This window comes from Kogia breviceps, chromosome 16 (genome assembly GCF_026419965.1).
Source record: "Kogia breviceps isolate mKogBre1 chromosome 16, mKogBre1 haplotype 1, whole genome shotgun sequence".
Lineage (NCBI taxonomy): Eukaryota > Metazoa > Chordata > Mammalia > Artiodactyla > Physeteridae > Kogia > Kogia breviceps.
Genome location: NC_081325.1, coordinates 68,032,592 through 68,049,038, shown reverse-complemented (window position 1 = coordinate 68,049,038; position 16,447 = coordinate 68,032,592). Strand labels below are relative to the sequence as shown.

The following is a 16,447-nucleotide window of genomic DNA, read 5'->3' as shown; positions in this document are numbered from 1 at the left end:
GGTGTTCATTATGCGTTCTTCTAGACATTCTCTGGTTCATCAGCTGTTATGGTTTAGTGCTCAGGTTTGAGCTTTCTTCTCAGTCCAAGCTTAGATAGGGCTCCCTTTTTCCTCCAGTTTTCTATAGCACGTGCTTGTGCATGTTGTCAGTGAACATGCAAAATTTAAAATGTAGAGGCTTAGAAGAAGAACAGGGACCAAGGAGGAGCATGGTCTGGGGCTCAGGAGACCTGGGATTCACGCCCAGCTTTGACAACAACTCTTTCCGGGACCTTAGGACAGTCACTTAACTCCCGTCCATGCTCCCAGGTGTCTCTGTAAGACGAGAGGGCTAGAGCAGATAATCTCAGGTTCTGATGTTTGCACAGTTGTAGTTCTAGTATTACTGAACCTCCTGCTCCTTTTAAACATGCATGATTCTGAACAGCTGCTGAGACCATTGTTCCTACACACACTGATGCAGTCTGGAGAAGAACATGTATTGCTGAAGGAGAATGTGATCATATGTTGATTACCACGGTCTCCTAAGTTCTAATGTCCTGGGTTAAGGGAAGAAGACCATGTGTTATTACAAGATGGGAGGCATTTTCCACGGCTGGAGGATGTATGGACCTAGTTTTATGTGTCTCAGTCTTCACTTGTTTGCTGGCTTCCTTAAGGGCCCTTCTCAACATGGCCCACCTGCCACTGTGGCCTCATCTTTCACCACAGGCTGTAGTCTAGGAGTGGCTTTGAGACATGTGGGTACCCCAGGTGAGCTAATCATTGGGATGACCTCAAACACAGGCTATTCATGGGCCTTCCCTGGTGGTTCAGTGGTTAAGAATCTGCCTGCCAATGCTGGGGACATGGGTTCGAGCCCTGGTCCAGGAAGATCCCACATGCCACAGGGCAACTAATTCCGTGCACCACAACTACTGAGCCTGCGCTCTGGAGCCCGCGAGCCACAATTACTGAGCCCACGTGCCACAGTTGCTGAGCCTGTGTGCCGCAACTACTGAAGCCTGCACACCTGGAGCCCGTGCTCCGCAACAAGAGAAGCCACCGCAATGAAAAGCCCGTGCGCTGCAACTAGAGAAAGCCTGCGCTCATCAATGAAGACCTAACGCAGCCAAAAATAAACAAATAAATAAATTAACTAAAACAAAACAAAACAAAACGACATGCTGTTTAGATAGTTGTTTATTTTAGAGGGGGGACTGAGGGCTGTCTGGGGAAGAGGTGAAACGGGACTCCTTGTGCAGAGCTGTTCGTCTCTGACTCCAGTGTTCCCACCTATTCAGAGAAATCAAGGCGCTGCGGGTAACTATCCATCATTTCTTAAACATATCCATTCCAGGAGTTCCGCTGCTGACTTCAGGCGGCTTGTTCATGTATTCTTTGCAGCCGCATCGAGTACCCTTTCAGAAAGGAGTTCTTATAAGTGTAGTTTTCTGCATCACATTGGATTTCCAGTGACGCAGACACTGGTGCCCCAAGCCTTTGGCCAGCTGCCATCTGCTCCCTTCATGCAGCTCTGCCCAGCTATTCTGAACTGCCCGCTGCTTCCTGAACTCAGCCTGCTCAGAGGGGATCCACCAGGCCCTGGAAGAGACTCCAGCAACTTCCTATTCATGACTTTGTGTTTTCTTTACCCCCTTCCCTCTTCGACTGTACAGGTTTCAGGCCCCGCAAAATCTGGTTCCATCCGTGAGCGCACTCCCCGGCTTCTCCATTTTCTCTGCCAGGAGCCCCCAGTCCACCCTGAATCCTGGCTGACTTGTTCAGCTCTGAGACTCAGCTCTAACTGCCTCCTTTAGGAAGCACCTGCATCGTTGGGCCCCTTTGCACACTGAGTGCCTGTGCTATGCCAGGTGCTGTTCAGGGGCTGGACAAAGCTGAAATAATATAGATACAGTAAATAAAATAGAACTCTTTGCCCTCATGGAGCTTGTAATCTAACTGGAGTGGGAGGGTGGGGGGAGTCAGGTTCATTCTAGTGGGTCAGATGCCACTCCTGGGTTCCCATCACTGTCATCCTGCTTGGGATGGTTCGCACATCCGCCTTCCCTCTGGATTGTGAGCTTTCTGTGGTGGGGGCTATGTCCTTTTTATCTCAGTGTCCCAAAGACCTGGCTCAACGCACACGGATAGGCTCAGTGAAAGTCTGTGGAGAGAAGGAACCTATAACTGCTAATAGCATTTGCACATGGGGAAGGGGGGCAGCTGCTAATTTCCTGCGCCCACCCTAATTATAGGAAGCTGAGAATTTTTTCCTTCAAATCTGACGACTTCGAGAAGTTCCGGGTGGGAGTGTAGAGTGAGTGAGAGTTGTGCGCAAGACGGTAGTGCAGAAAGGCTCGGGGGCCACGCTGATTAACATCTGGTTGCAGAAGCCCTCTCCTCCTTACTGCAGGCCGTGTCGCCCCCCTCCCCAGCGACAGTGCTGGGGTCCTGTTGGCAACGTTGAGAAGTGCACCATTTTGAAAATGGACTCAGTTCCACTAGGGATTTTTATCTCAGCTGGTCAAGTAGCTTTCATAGCTCTGCAGATAAATCAAGGAAGTCCTAAATTCTTTTTAAGCAGAAGCGCCGCATTTCTCACTTCTTAAAATAGAGTGCTCCAAGAGCTGCCATTTCCTTAGTTTGCTATTTCAAGCAGTGGCATTCAGGGTTTCAGCTTGTGTTAACATTTAATTACCAGGCACACAAAGGCAAGAAATGACTAGAAAGTTCACGGGAAGCTATCATGTCAGAGGGAAGAGCAATAGAATCAGAAAGCCTTTTTGTTTAGCTCTTGCCATGGTTTTTGAGGCTTCATACATGTATGGCCAACACTGAACTCATTTGTGGGCTGATGCTCTCCAGTTGTGCTGGATTCCAGGGGAATCTCATTTTCTTGGCGCTCAGAAGATCCCCTGGCTTCTGATTGCCTGTGGATCTGGAATTTCAGTTTGCGTGGCTGTTGAGCCGCCAGACGCAGAGGAGCAAATGCTGTAGGAAGGACTGGGTTCAGAGAGGCCCAGGTGGAGATTGATGGGAGGGCACGTGGATCATACCCTTTGGCGCCCGTGAGAGCCACGTGATCACTGGAGGCTCGCCTGCTGCCCGCTGCTTTGACCAGCAGATGGGGACTGGTGGCCTTGGTGTCAGTGGCTCACCTGTGCCCATGATGTCCCTTGAGATGGACGTGCTTCTCCCCACCGTCTGGTCACATGGCCCTGGCCTCAGGCTGTTCCTGTGAGTCTCTTCCAAGGAATCCAAGGCTTTGATTCTTTGATAGAAAACCGTCTGTGGGCCCTGGTGACTCTGCTCCATCTTCTGCCATGAGGAAGCGCCACACAACCCTCGATGATCAGCGTCCCTTGGGATTTACCACCCACCCCCTTTTCTCCTCCTCAGTGTTAGATCCTGCGGCTCTCACGGAGTTGCCCTCATGGGGGGTGAGTCTCAGGTGCTTCTGTGTACACCCCGACCCCCCAGCTGTTCTCAGCCCTTCCTGACACAAACTTCATCAATAGTCAATTCAGTTTATAACGTAAGCGTCTGTTTGGGTTTTCTTTGGGCTCAGTCCCTGAATTCCACTGCCATCTCTATTTATTATTATATATTAATAGTTTTCTCTGCGTTTGGCCTTTTGTTTTTCCTTTTTTTGTGAGAGTGCCTGCCCCTGTTGTCTGTTTAGTTTAATATGTTCCTGGAGGATAGAGGAAAGTTTTTGTAAACAGATTGGTAAAATTGAATGTATGTCTAGCACCCACTCAGAAGCAGACAAAAAACTAAGATTACTGTCATGCAAGCAACATATTTAATAATAATAATAATGGTTGCATTTATTATGTGCCTACTGTTTGCCAGGCTGTGTCGAACATTAACTCAATGAGGCCCAATGACAACCTCACGTAACTGCACGGCTCAGCTTTCTTAACCACCGTACTATAGACTGCCTTCAACTCGATCGATATCTGTGTGGCATATATGGTCCTATCAGGGCAGATCCAGGTTTTCTGAGCAATGAAGCTTAGAATTTTTGGGACTTTTAAGAAAAATAATTAAAAGTGATAAATATAAAATTTATAAATACAAAATTTGTCCTGAAAGTGAATATTTTAGAATTTGAATTTAGAATAATTTAGAATTTGAAAAGAAGTCACAACAAATTACAGAATTTGAAAAGCCAAATTATCAACATCGGAAATACAGGAAAACAACACATCTTTATCAGTGAGTCTCTTGGCACACCTCAGTAATAACTTTCTTCCTGGCATTTTTTGGCTTCATACTCCTGTTACCTCTCATATGATCATGATTTTGTATCATCATTCTGTGTGGCAAGAATAGGTCATTCAGTCTTTCCTGTAGCAAGGTTAGCCGAACTTTTTTCTAAGCTGTGATCAATAAAATACAGTTTCTTCTAGCTCTGCAACATTTGGTAACATCACATACGCTTTTAGGATTGGATAAACCTCTGTTAGGTTTCTTCTCTGCAGGAGCTGTGTGATTTGGGGGTGTTCTCAGTTTGCGCAGTGACTAATCTCACGCACCTCCTAGCATTTCTGGCCCAAGCACCTTGGGATGTGCCCGTATTGCAGTACGGCCACTGTGTTGCACCTCATATCGATCTGCGTATGTACGTGGTCAGGTTTTGCTCTGGGACTTCGGCCTCTGGCTTGTAAGATTCCCTGTTCAGTAAATCGTTGATGGCTATGTCGCCGACTCCAGGTTCTTTCTTTGGCCTCATGGCCGGGGGCAGTTGCAAGGATTGCAGGACTCTGGGGTGCAGCCCAACACTCTTGGAGTTACGTCACCAGGAGAAGCGTTGAATTTAGGTGTGTTGAGATGGCTTTAAAGCCATGGCCATGTGCCAGCTCCGTGCTAGTAAAGCCTCTTTCTTCTGAACCAGGACTAGGGGACTGGCCGTCTGGTAATTAACCTCATTTCACTTTGCTGTTTGTCAGTGGACATTCCTGTTACCAGTGATGCTGCAGGCCAGTTTCCTACACTAGTGGGCTGTCCCCCACACTTGTGACCAGCTGGAAAAGCTTAGTGGAGCTGAAGAACACTAAACAGCTGTAACCAGTGAATCATCAGTTTAGAGAAGAGTGGAAAATAGGCGATTGTGCTCTTGACCCACAGTTTGGTAGATAAAGGCTCGCCTCAAGTCTCCCAAGCCCCCTCTCTTCTGTCATTTCTTTCTGTCTTCTTTATCTGTCTTTACCTTGCCCTTCTGTTTCCTCCATCCCTGCAGCTTCTACCTCCGCCACGCCTAGGTGTCGGTCACTTTTGTCTCTTTCTCTCCCCCATCTCCTTGTCTCTTTTCTTTTCTTTCTTTACCAGTCTCCCTTCTCAGCCTTTCTCCTCTGATATTTTCTTTCTTTCTTCCTCCTAAAATCCACACGTAGAATCCACATTGTGCCAGTTATTCGTGTTTGAGGCAAGAACTTTTTGCCTTGTTCTTAACTTAGGTAGCAGGTGAGTTGCTCTCCGTTGGCCCCTTTTCCTTGGAGTCAGTGGTCCTGTAGGGGACAGTGCTCCCTGCAGCTGCCAAATACCTATGCCCAGTCAGGTCTCCAGGAGTCACTTCGTTGAGCAACTTAAGGGTTTGCACAAGTTTCAAATCTTCCCAGTCCTGGAGTCCTGAAGACCAGAGAAGACGTGTTATTCTTCTCTGAGATTTCCTGTATTTCTCATTCTTCCCTGAGATTTCCCTTATGCCATTCTTCTATGGGCTTTCCTGGTTAACATGCATCATCAGTCTTTAACAGAAACTGGCTTATAAACTCTCCACAGACGTGCCATGGTTGAGCGTTGGTGAGCACAGACCCTTAACAAGGCAGCCTGGAGAAGGAAGAGTTCTGATTGATAGAAGACTGGGTTCTAGTCCCGTCTGCTGGCTACTTGGGACGCTCAGGCAATCAGCTCAATTTGTGATCCTCACTTTCCAGCCTCAGTCAAATGGAGTAACGTTTCCATGCCTACCTTTTAGTGGCATTAAAAGATAAACTGAGGCATATTAAACATTTCAAGAGTTTATTTGAGCAAAAATCGATTCAAATTGGGCAACACCCAATTCCCAGTGGTTGGGAACACTCTGATGATGGGAGCTGGGGAGAGACTTACATAAAGAAAAGTGCAGAAGCAAAGAAAGGAATAATTGTTTGGCACTAGCGTGAAGCCTAGTCGGCTCTTTGTGCTGGGTCGGCCTTAGTGTTTTGATTTCATTAATCGAGGCATTTACAGGCGTACATTTCAGTTTGCTTACGTAGACTGCCACCTCATTGCATTGCAGCCGCCTGAGACTGATGGCCTCCTTGTCTAATTAATTTAACAGTGGATTAAGTGTGATCATCTGTGTGAAAACACCTCAAAAATTAACAGTGGCCCACAAAAGCAAGGTAATCCTAATACCTACAATGTTACATTGAATACTGCCAAGGTACCTTCGGGGGAAAACAGTAATTCATCTAATTAACAAAAGCGTTGGGCTTCCCTGGTGGCGCAGTGGTTGAGATTCCGCCTGCCGATGCAGGGGACACGGGTTCGTGCCCCGGTCCAGGAAGATCCCACGTGCCGCGGAGCGGCTGGGCCCGTGAGCCGTGGCCGCTGAGCCTGCGCGTCCAGAGCCTGTGCTCCGCAACGGGAGAGGCCACAGCAGTGAGAGGCCCGTGTACCGCAGGGGGAAAAAAAAAAGCGTTATTTGGTATGCTGAATAGCAAAACTGATTTATGAATATGTTCGTTGTTTTTATTTACTAAACATTTAAGAAATCCAAGTTCAGTCAAATGGTGAGAAGTGTCATTAAATGCACTTAAGAAGCTGTAAACATTGTCTGTATCAGTCCAGAGGCAGAAAACAAATCAGTTGATTGAACATGGAAAATTAATATAGAGAATTATTAAATTGGTAAAAGGGGATCAACTACTAGGGAGTAAGGGTAACTGTAAAGCATGGATCAGCAAACTATGGCCCGTGGGCCACATCTGGCTGTTGTAGTGCCCCTCCCCCGCCATGCCAGTTTTATTGAGATGTTGACGTACATCACTGGGTTGCCTGTTTTTGTAAATAGAGTTTGATTGTAACACTGCTGTGTGCCCATTTGTTGACTGTGGCTGCTTTTGCTCTGCAACAGCAGAGTTTACTAGTTATGACAGAAACTATAAGTCAACCAAAATATTTGCTCTCCGGCTCTTCACAGAAAACGTTTGCCAACCCCTGCTCTAAGAATACAAGCCTAGTCTATCCAGGGAGCAGAGACCCAAGGAAAGCACAAACTTGGAAGAGCCAACCTGCGTGCCCCCCCTCCCCAAAACCTGCACCCAAGGCTAAGATTCAGGCCTAGGTGGAGGGATTGTGGCCCTGGTCTCTGGACAGTGGAGAAGTCAGTCTGCTGAGGATCTGTGGGCTAGAGTGTGGGAACCACCTGCTGGGGTGCCTGTGCAACTTCTGCAGGGTGTGCTCCACTGGATCTCTCCCAGAAAGCCCCCAGTGGCTGCTGAGCTATAGGAACGAAGCAAAAAAACCCCCAAACCAAGGGACAATTCCAGAACATTGGAGCCTGAGAAAAGCAGTGTCCCCGCAGCACCCTCTGCTAACCAGGGCTAACACTGTGGCAGTTTTCTGAGAAAGCAGTCTGACCTTACCCTGTGGTCCGGAGGGAGTGGAGCTGATGCTCTGAGCCGAGTGGCCGGAAGGGGAGGTACCCAGCTGAGGATTCCCCTGGGCCAGCTGGTGCCTGTGGAGGTGCCCAGGGCTGCAAAACTAGGTCACCCGCTCTGGGCTTTGCTGGCTGCAGTCACGTGCTGGACACAATACAGGGCAGGGGGGAGCGCAGTGTCTGTTCCATCCTGCAGTCTTTCTCCTTCTGACCTCCTTGTGATGGAAGTTTAGCTGTCAGAATTCTGAGCTCTGTCACTGTAGAAAGCTCTGTGCCTTTTTGGATTTTATTAGGAATATAGTCATGGTTCCTAAAGAAAATGTTACTGATTGTGACATTGATCCATTTTGCCAACAAGCACCTGTAGATTGATTACTACATACAACATAACAAACTAAAATAAAGGAAGAAATTATTTAAGTTGAATTAAAATATTTTGGAGAATACCTTTATTTTCTGTGTCAGTTCTTACTTAAAAATAATTACTTGTGTAAATCTTTTTTTTGGCCTCTTTTGAGTGTAAAAACATTTTAACATTACAAATATTTTAGAGGAAGAAATTACCTACACTTTCACAAGATCGCTTTAATTTTTTTGATTGTGTATATTTTTAATCTCCGTCCATAAACATGTACTATTACCCAATTATAATAATTGTGCACTTGTTTGAGCACTGTGTTTTTTCCTCAGCATATCATGACATCATGTAGAGTCTACTTAAATCAAGTAATTGAAGTTAAATATGAACATTTTATTCTTATATTAGGTAGAGCAAGCTGATTGCTTCATTAAGAAACTTGAGAACCTCATTGGCATAACACAGTAGATGCTTTAGTTCTTGTTCTCAGGCTATCTCAGTGCCTGTTTCAAGCAGACAGCCTTCTGCACGGTGATTCAGGATCCAAACTCCTTTCATCTTGGGGCTTCACCCTTTCCTCAGGCCTCCTGTGTCCACTGCTGGATCCTGTGCATGCTGGTGGCAGAGGGGAATAGGGAGAGAACAGGGGAGAGAGGCCATCTCAGCTAGCTTGGGCAGCCGTAATATCAATAGAGTGGGGCTTAAACAACAGATATTTATTTCTCATAGTTCTGGAGACTGGAAAGTCTAAGATCAAGGCACTGGCAGATTCATTGTTTGGTGAGGGTCCACTTCCGGGTTCGTGGATGCTGTCTTCTTGCTGTGTGCTCGCATGGTGGAAGGGACGAGAGAGCTCTTGGACTTCTCTTTTATAAGGACACTAATCCCATTCATGAGGGTTCCACCCTCATTACCTGATCACCTCCCCAAAGCCTCATTTCCTAATCCCATTATTTTTCAGGATTAGGTTTCAACATACGAGTTTTCAGGACACAAGCATTCAGTCTATCGCAGAGGCTTTTATGAGCCAGGCTTGGCAGCGACCACATCCCTTCCACTCACATGCCATTGGCCAGAAGACAGTCACATGACCACACTAACCATGGAGAGGCTGGGAAATGTAGTCCAGTTCTATTTGGAAGGAAAAGAGACAGATTTTGGGAACACACAGAAGTCTCAGTTACAATTCCTAACTTAGATGGCACATACCAGATGTCTTTAATATATTTCCTATCTGTATATGAATTGTCCTTTTAATATATAGAGTATTTGTTGAAATTGTTTTATCAGATTATTTTTTATTAGTAGTTTCAAAAATCTTGCAGTAATGAATTTATTGATATAATAAATTTACTTCTGATAAGTGTGTGTGTGGGGGGGCACATGCACCTTTTTTAGCACTTGGCATACTGTGCTATAGTTAGTTGAATATATATCTTTATCCTTGACTTAGTCCAGTTAGTGCCTTGTATGTGGGAAGTGATCACTGCACACTGTGGCAATGACTAAAACGAGATGAGATTTTTACTGAGAATAACTTTGGAAATGGCTAGAAAAGGCATGTTCTCTCTTTTCTTTCCCCAGTTGCTCGTTGCCTCTTTCTTTGGATTAGTGCGTGCCAGGGCTGATCATCCCTGCCCCCTGGGGTTCACCCACAAGCCCTGGTTTAAGTACTTTTTTCCCTTGCTTGCCTGATTTTGGTCCAGCTCACATTTCTCTGTGTTTAGGTGTTGCATACGTAAATGTATAGATAGTTCAGGTTAGACAGGGATATTTTGAGACTCAGAGATGAGTTCCATAGAGTTTTATATAAAATAGTGAGCTCTGGGGATTGCTTTAAGCCCAGGGCTGAGAAGAGATGGTCATGCCTGGAGCTGCTGGCCTTCATTGCCAGACCATGGCTGGACCTCCAAGCAGGGCAGCTCTGGCAAAGCTTAAGGCTTAGAAGGGGACTGACCTAGCCAGGGGTGACCCAAGACGTGACTGGAAGTTCCACCAGACTCCATAGCCTCCTTTGTGTTTAAATAACCAAACAAGCACGAGGACCATGAAGTGTTTTCTTTCCTTTGAAGACAACTTGTTTCCTCTTGTTTCTGATTCTTCCTGATAGCAAAACTGATACACTCTCATTGTAGAAAAGTTGGAAAGTACAAAAACATGTAGAGTAGGATGTATGAAATTCTTTAGTCTTAAAAAGTTACTTTTATCTTACAAGAGTGTTCCAGTTGCTTATCTTTTCACCTTCTAGGCCAAACCAAAGCTGATTGAGCCACTCGACTATGAAAATGTCATCGTCCAGAAGAAGACACAGATCCTGAACGACTGTTTAAGGGAGATGCTGCTCTTCCCTTATGATGACTTTCAGGTAGGTAACTTCGAAGTGTCTGTAAATAGAGCCATGTGGTATTATTTTTGCATATATATGTGTATATATGTGGGTTTATGTGTGTACACATGCAGATATGAATATATGTTACATATGTATTTGTATGCATATATGTATGTGTATGCATGTACATGCATATATGCACGTATATGCATATGCATAAACACACATACATATATGACAGAAATATTTTTTCAAGTGTGTATATTTTATCTTGAATAGAAATGCTATACTCTGGGCTAATTCTGTAGACAAAAGTGCCTCCTATGTCTTAGGAAATTTGTTTGAAGAGGTATTCAGGGGTTTTGCCAAGTGCATTAGAGTCTTAAGGATGGGATTTGCTTGGAAGCAGTGGAGGATTTTTGCCATGCATCCTTTTAGGATGTCACTTTGGGAGACTGCCTTGAAAGAGGCCCTGAACTGTGTGTGGGCTCATAGAGAAGAGTTTGGGGGTTCTGACATCAAGGAATGTCCTAACATTTACCTCACTGATGCAGTGACAGGTGCTGTTTCTGGGAGCTCAGTAGCTTCCAGCAGGGGACTGACTCAGCACAGCTTCTGCTGTGAGCTGCTCTAGATTGTTGCTTGAAGCCTTTCAGACTATGGGCTGTGGCTGAGTGACCCACAAGAGCTTTGAGCCACTGAGGAGTGATAGAACCCCAGTACTGTTAGATGCCTGGCAACCTGGAGTCATCTTTGTCTACTGGAGATTCCAGTTATTGCCCTTGATCTCCTGGGACTTAATCTTGGCACTTCCTTCTTCTCTACCTGATGCCGTTACCATCCAAGACCTGTCTTTTGTGAATTAATCTGCCTTATTTATTTTTTTAAAGCTTCCTTGATTCTTTGTTGTTTAATTTTAAAAACTAGTACATACTTGTAACAAACGAACAGGCACTATTGAAACACTTGACATTAAAAGCCTCCCCTACCACCTTCTTTTTAATCCCACTCCTCAGACATAACCTGCTATATATACAGTTCTTTATGTACCGAATTGTCTTTAGAAATTTCTGTGTTAATAACAATTGTTAAATTATATTCCTTGAAATTCTTTTTCCCCACCAAATTTAAAAGCTTCCAGTTTACAACAAAGGTGAGAATTTTCACAAATGTTCACTTTTTCTAACTGTGGGTAAAATGATTATTCTTTAGTTCTTTCCTGAAAAATAAGGAATGCCACGGAAATGAAATTGACTATTAGTGGGATGCTGCTGCCAAAGTACGTTCTGCTCATACATGGTTTCAGATCACGCCCCCAAGTATGATGCCTTGAAAACTTCATTATAGAGTAGATTACCTAGCTAAGGGATGAATAAATGGAAACCTCAGAATGATGCCTTTTGTTAGCATCATTTGTTAGCATGAGACGTTAAATCAGATGATTACAAATTATACTCCATGTTGACGTATTTTTCCTGTAGTGTGCTCTGAGGAAGCTAAAGGTTATCTCAAGTTTCTCTGAGCGTGAAGTATGTATTCTTCTTGGTATCAGTTAGAGTAACAAAGTTATTTCCAGTTTTGCAGCCTGGAATGCAAAATTGTATTTGCAATCTTGAGATAAAATTGCTTAAGAAGCAAACAAACCACAGAAATAATATACACTTAATTTAATTTCATCTTTTATCTCACAGACAAGGAACCTGGATGTTTAAGCATTTGTAGAAACAGATGATTGAAACTTTGAGAAAAACTCCTTTGTCCCTTTTGCCTATAACAACTTCTCTGGGGATACCAGACACAAATATTCTAGGAACAGCAAAGAACTCACTGACATTCTGCTGGCCAAGATGGAATGAACAGTGTTAAGTTCTGTTTGGGGGAAGTTTTTTCAAAGATTAAGGAGCTTGAATTTCAGCTTTCATCCCCATCACAGTAATTGTGATGGGGCACAGTGAAGTTTGGGTAGTTATTTTTTTCTAGGAGACTCCTGTATTCTAATCCAGTAAGATTATATGCTTTCTTGCTAAATTGTCTTGATGATTTTAATAACTGTCTAGTTAGTGGAATGAGCCAAATGTCTTAGTGATGTCACAGATTCCATCTGTCTGTCCCTGCATTTTTAGACAGAATGGGAGCAGAATTATTATTGTATTATTAGAGGCAGAGGGAACAGATTAGATCAGGGGGAAGTATTTTACTTCGTATGGAAAAATAGTAGGTTGGTTAGGAAATGGGTCAGATAGTGAGCAAAATGCATAGTGGGGTTGATTTGCAATCCTATACTTACTAGTTAAACAATATTAGTTACCTGTTAAGATAATGGAATTTGGTGTGAAATCCTGTCAGCTATATTCAAAATGATAATTTACTAAACTGTAGGTGTGCATAGTGATGATACATTTGTACAGGTCTCAAGTAGACCCGTGTTGGTATTGGCCCCTAAGAACATCTGAGTTCTCTGAAAATGAGCCTTATGGAGATAAGGTTTGTTGTTGGGTGTACTTGTCTAAGGTGGGAGAAGAGTGTTTAAAACAAAAAAACCCTGAGAGACAGAAAGTGATGTGAATTTTAAAAAGACAAAAGGACAGTTCTCAGCTGTCAGAATATTTATGAAGTGAAGTTTTATCTGCCAAGACTGGGGTAGAAATACCGTGGCTCATATAGACTATGCTTGTTTTTTCTCAGAATCAGACCCTGGTGCTTTGGGGTCGTTCTGTTCTGTCTCTGCCCTGGCTTTACAGTTCTCCTTCCTGGCAATATCATCTCTTCTCTCCCATCCTTCTAGAACCTTCTCACCCTTTGAGGCCACTTCAAATCCCCTGTCTTCTGAAGTTGTTCAAATCCACAGTAATTTTTTCCACATTCTCTCAGTTCCTCTAATACTTACTGTCTGCATTGTTACATGAATACCTAAGTGCGTTGTCTAGAGCTTTTCAGTAACGGCTTCTCATGCTTTTTGTGTTCAAGTGTCCCCACCCGTGCTGCGGCCCTGAGGACGGGGCTGTGCTGGTGCCTCTGTCACCTCCCTCCCCACCCATCCACCTCCACATCCACATGACCTCTGCACGCTGGATGCCAGGCTTGGGTGCTTCTGGCTTCATATAAAATTTGTAAAGTTATTATGAACATTAATTAGTTAGTTTTCTTTGATTCATGAAGTGAGTATGAATACCAGCGAGCACATGTGGAAATGCCAGTGACTAGATTTGTAAAACTTTTTGCTGAGCCAGTGATTTGGTTTGGTGGAAAATTAGGTAATTTTTGAAATAAAAATAAAATGGAAGCGAAACAGAGTCATAAAAGGAGCACACTTTCTGGTGACTAATGGACCTTTATCGTTCTTAAAGTTTTGTGGCCTCTTCAAGTTTACTTGGCAAAACTCTGAGAACTTACTTTTCCGTGGGTAAATAATAGGTAAACTTTAACAGGCAATTAGACAGAGATGATAACCTTTAAGATTAAAATGTTTTAGATCAAGAAAGGTAAGTTGAGGGACTTCCCTGGTGGTCCAGTGGTTAAGACTCCACACTTCCAATGCAAGGGGCATGGGTTCGATCCCTGGTTGGGGTGAGGCCAAAAAAAAAGAAAAAAGAAAGGTAAGTTGACTTATTGCTTAAGAAATGACAGATCTAAACATAACTGTAAGTAATGCCCAGGGCTCCTCCCTTTCCTGTCAGAGACACAGAATTGGATGTGAGTCTGGCCGTTGATTTCCAATCAAGGTTCTCCTCCTTCAGGTGGAAGCCTTTTACTGGATGATACTGTTGGTGGTGACATTCTTAACTGCTGGCATCAATCCACTGAATCTGTAGCTGGCTTCTGAGCTCCTTGTATCCTGACTTGTTACACACTTACTAATGTTTGTGCAGTTTTATAAAGTGATAGAATACGGAAAAGGTAGTAAACAGTAAAAAAGAATGTTGGGAGGCAATTTATGGATACCATTTATATTTCACAAACATTAGACTTTGGTGTCTGATATAAACTCACAAGGCATAGAGTTTGTATGAAAGAAATAAAGAGAGAATGTCATATTCCATTTCTGGGGATATACCCCAAAGAATTGAAAGCAGAGACTCAAAGAGATACTTGTACATCCATGTTCCTAATGGGATTATTCACAATAGCCAAAAGGATGAAAAAACTCAAGTGTCCATTGGTGGGCAAATGGATAAACAAATTGCGTATATGCACAATGGAATATTATTCAGCCTTAAAAAGGAAGGAAGTCCCGATACGTGCTGCAACATGGATGAACCTTGAGGACATTACGCTAATTGAAATGAGTCAAAAAAGGACAAATATTGTACGATTCCACTTGCATGAGATACCTAGAATAGTCAGATTTATCCAGACAGAAGGTGGAATGATGGTTGCCAGGAGATGGAGGAGGGGGAATGGAGAGAGAGTTAATTGTTTAATGGTTACAGATTTCAGTTTTGCAAGATGAAAAGAGTTCTATGCATGGATGGTGGTGACAGCTGTACAGTAATGAGGATATTCCTTTTTTTTTTTTGGCTGTGTTGGGTCTTCGTTTCTGTGTGAGGGCTTTCTCTAGTTGTGACAAGCGGGGGCCACTCTTCATCGCGGTGTGCGAGCCTCTCACTGTCGCGTCGTCTCTCGTTGTGGAGCACAGGCTCCAGACGCGCAGGCTCAGTAGCTGTGGCTCACGGGCCCAGTTGCTCCGCGGCATGTGGGATCTTTCCAGACCAGAGCTCGAACCCGTGTCCCCTGCATTAGCAGGCAGATTCTCAACCACTGCGCCACCAGGGAAGCCCTGAGGATATTCTTAATGCTACTGAATTGTACTCTTAAAAATGGTTGAGATGTAAATTTTATGTTATGGACATTATACCACAATGAAGAAAAAAGAGCAGGATGTTACAGGTTTTCTTTGCTGTACAGACGTGAAATTGTTGTCTTCCTGAAAGTTGTATGAGAGAAGTCAGGGCAACGAGTGACTCTCAGGTGTTTTTCCTATTGACATTTCATGGTGTATCATCAATGTCAAATCTCTTTAGCAAGAGAATTTAAAAGATGGGAAAATTATTAATAATGGGCAACTCTAGAAATTTTCACATTTGGAAAAGTTTAGATACAGGAGAATCCTAGAGTGTTCTCAGCATTGTATCGAAAAATGTGGTCAATCCATTTCCCTTTAAATAACATCCTGATTTTTATTTTTCTTCTGTTTCTTTTCCTCTTCTGCTTACATGAGACTGATAATGATCTACAAACCACTGACCTGAAAAGGAAACCAGGCCCCGCTACTTACAAAGGGCCTGGAAGTCCCTCATCTCATTTCCCATCTGTCCTTTTGAAAAGAAAGAATTTTTTTTTTCAGTGTTTTGTCCTTGCTTTTTATTATATGCTGCCAAAAAATAATCTCAGTACTTTGTTTTGGACTTTTTATTGGAAAGTGTTCTTTTGATAAAGTTCCTCAAAAGTTTTATTGGTCTGCATTCAGTGACCAACAATGTCAGTTTCTGTGAACATTGTGGGTTTTGGGTTATTAGTTCATGTCTAGGATTGAACCTACCTGAAAAATCTGGATAAATAATGTTTCCAAATTGACGTTGTCCAGACCTTCAGGAGATGAGGATTTTAATTCCAGGTCAAGAATTCTGCCTTTTACAGAAAACAGTGACAGGTCATTTTTTTTTTTTTTTTTTTTTTTTTTTTTTTTTGCGGTACGCGGGCCTCTCACTGCTGTGGCCTCTCCCGTTGCGGAGCGCAGGCTCCGGACGCGCAGGCGCAGCGGCCATGGCTCACGGGCCCAGCCGCCCCGCGGCACGTGGGATCTTCCCGGACCGGGGCACGAACCCGTGTGCCCTGCATCGGCAGGCGGACTCTCAACCACTGCGCCACCAGGGAAGACCTATTATTATTATTATTATTTTTTAAATCATCAAGTATGTCTTAAAAAGAAAAGCTTATTTTTTGGATAGCACTGATCAGCTGAGTTGAAGAGTGTATTTATTTAGCATATAGAGTTATACTCTTTGTGCTAAGAGCTCTGACAGGGTTCCTGCTTTCGAATTGCTCAAAACTTAGGAGAGGAGATATTGAATTAATATTAATAATAGGAAGGAGACTGTGACCACTGTCATGACAAATTGAATCCCAT

General features: G+C 43.7%; 1 protein-coding gene across 24 annotated transcripts in view; it reads left to right on the top strand.

Moving 5' to 3' along the window:
• Positions 1 to 16,447, top strand: part of DOCK9 (dedicator of cytokinesis 9) — a 276,764-nt gene that overhangs the window by 113,999 nt on the left and 146,318 nt on the right. For all 24 annotated transcript variants that reach the window (XM_067016588.1, XM_059041955.2, XM_059041954.2 and 21 more), the window contains exon 2: positions 10,240 to 10,356. In XM_067016588.1, the coding sequence (XP_066872689.1) occupies positions 10,240 to 10,356 (117 nt within the window). The remainder of the gene's footprint in view (positions 1 to 10,239; positions 10,357 to 16,447) is intronic.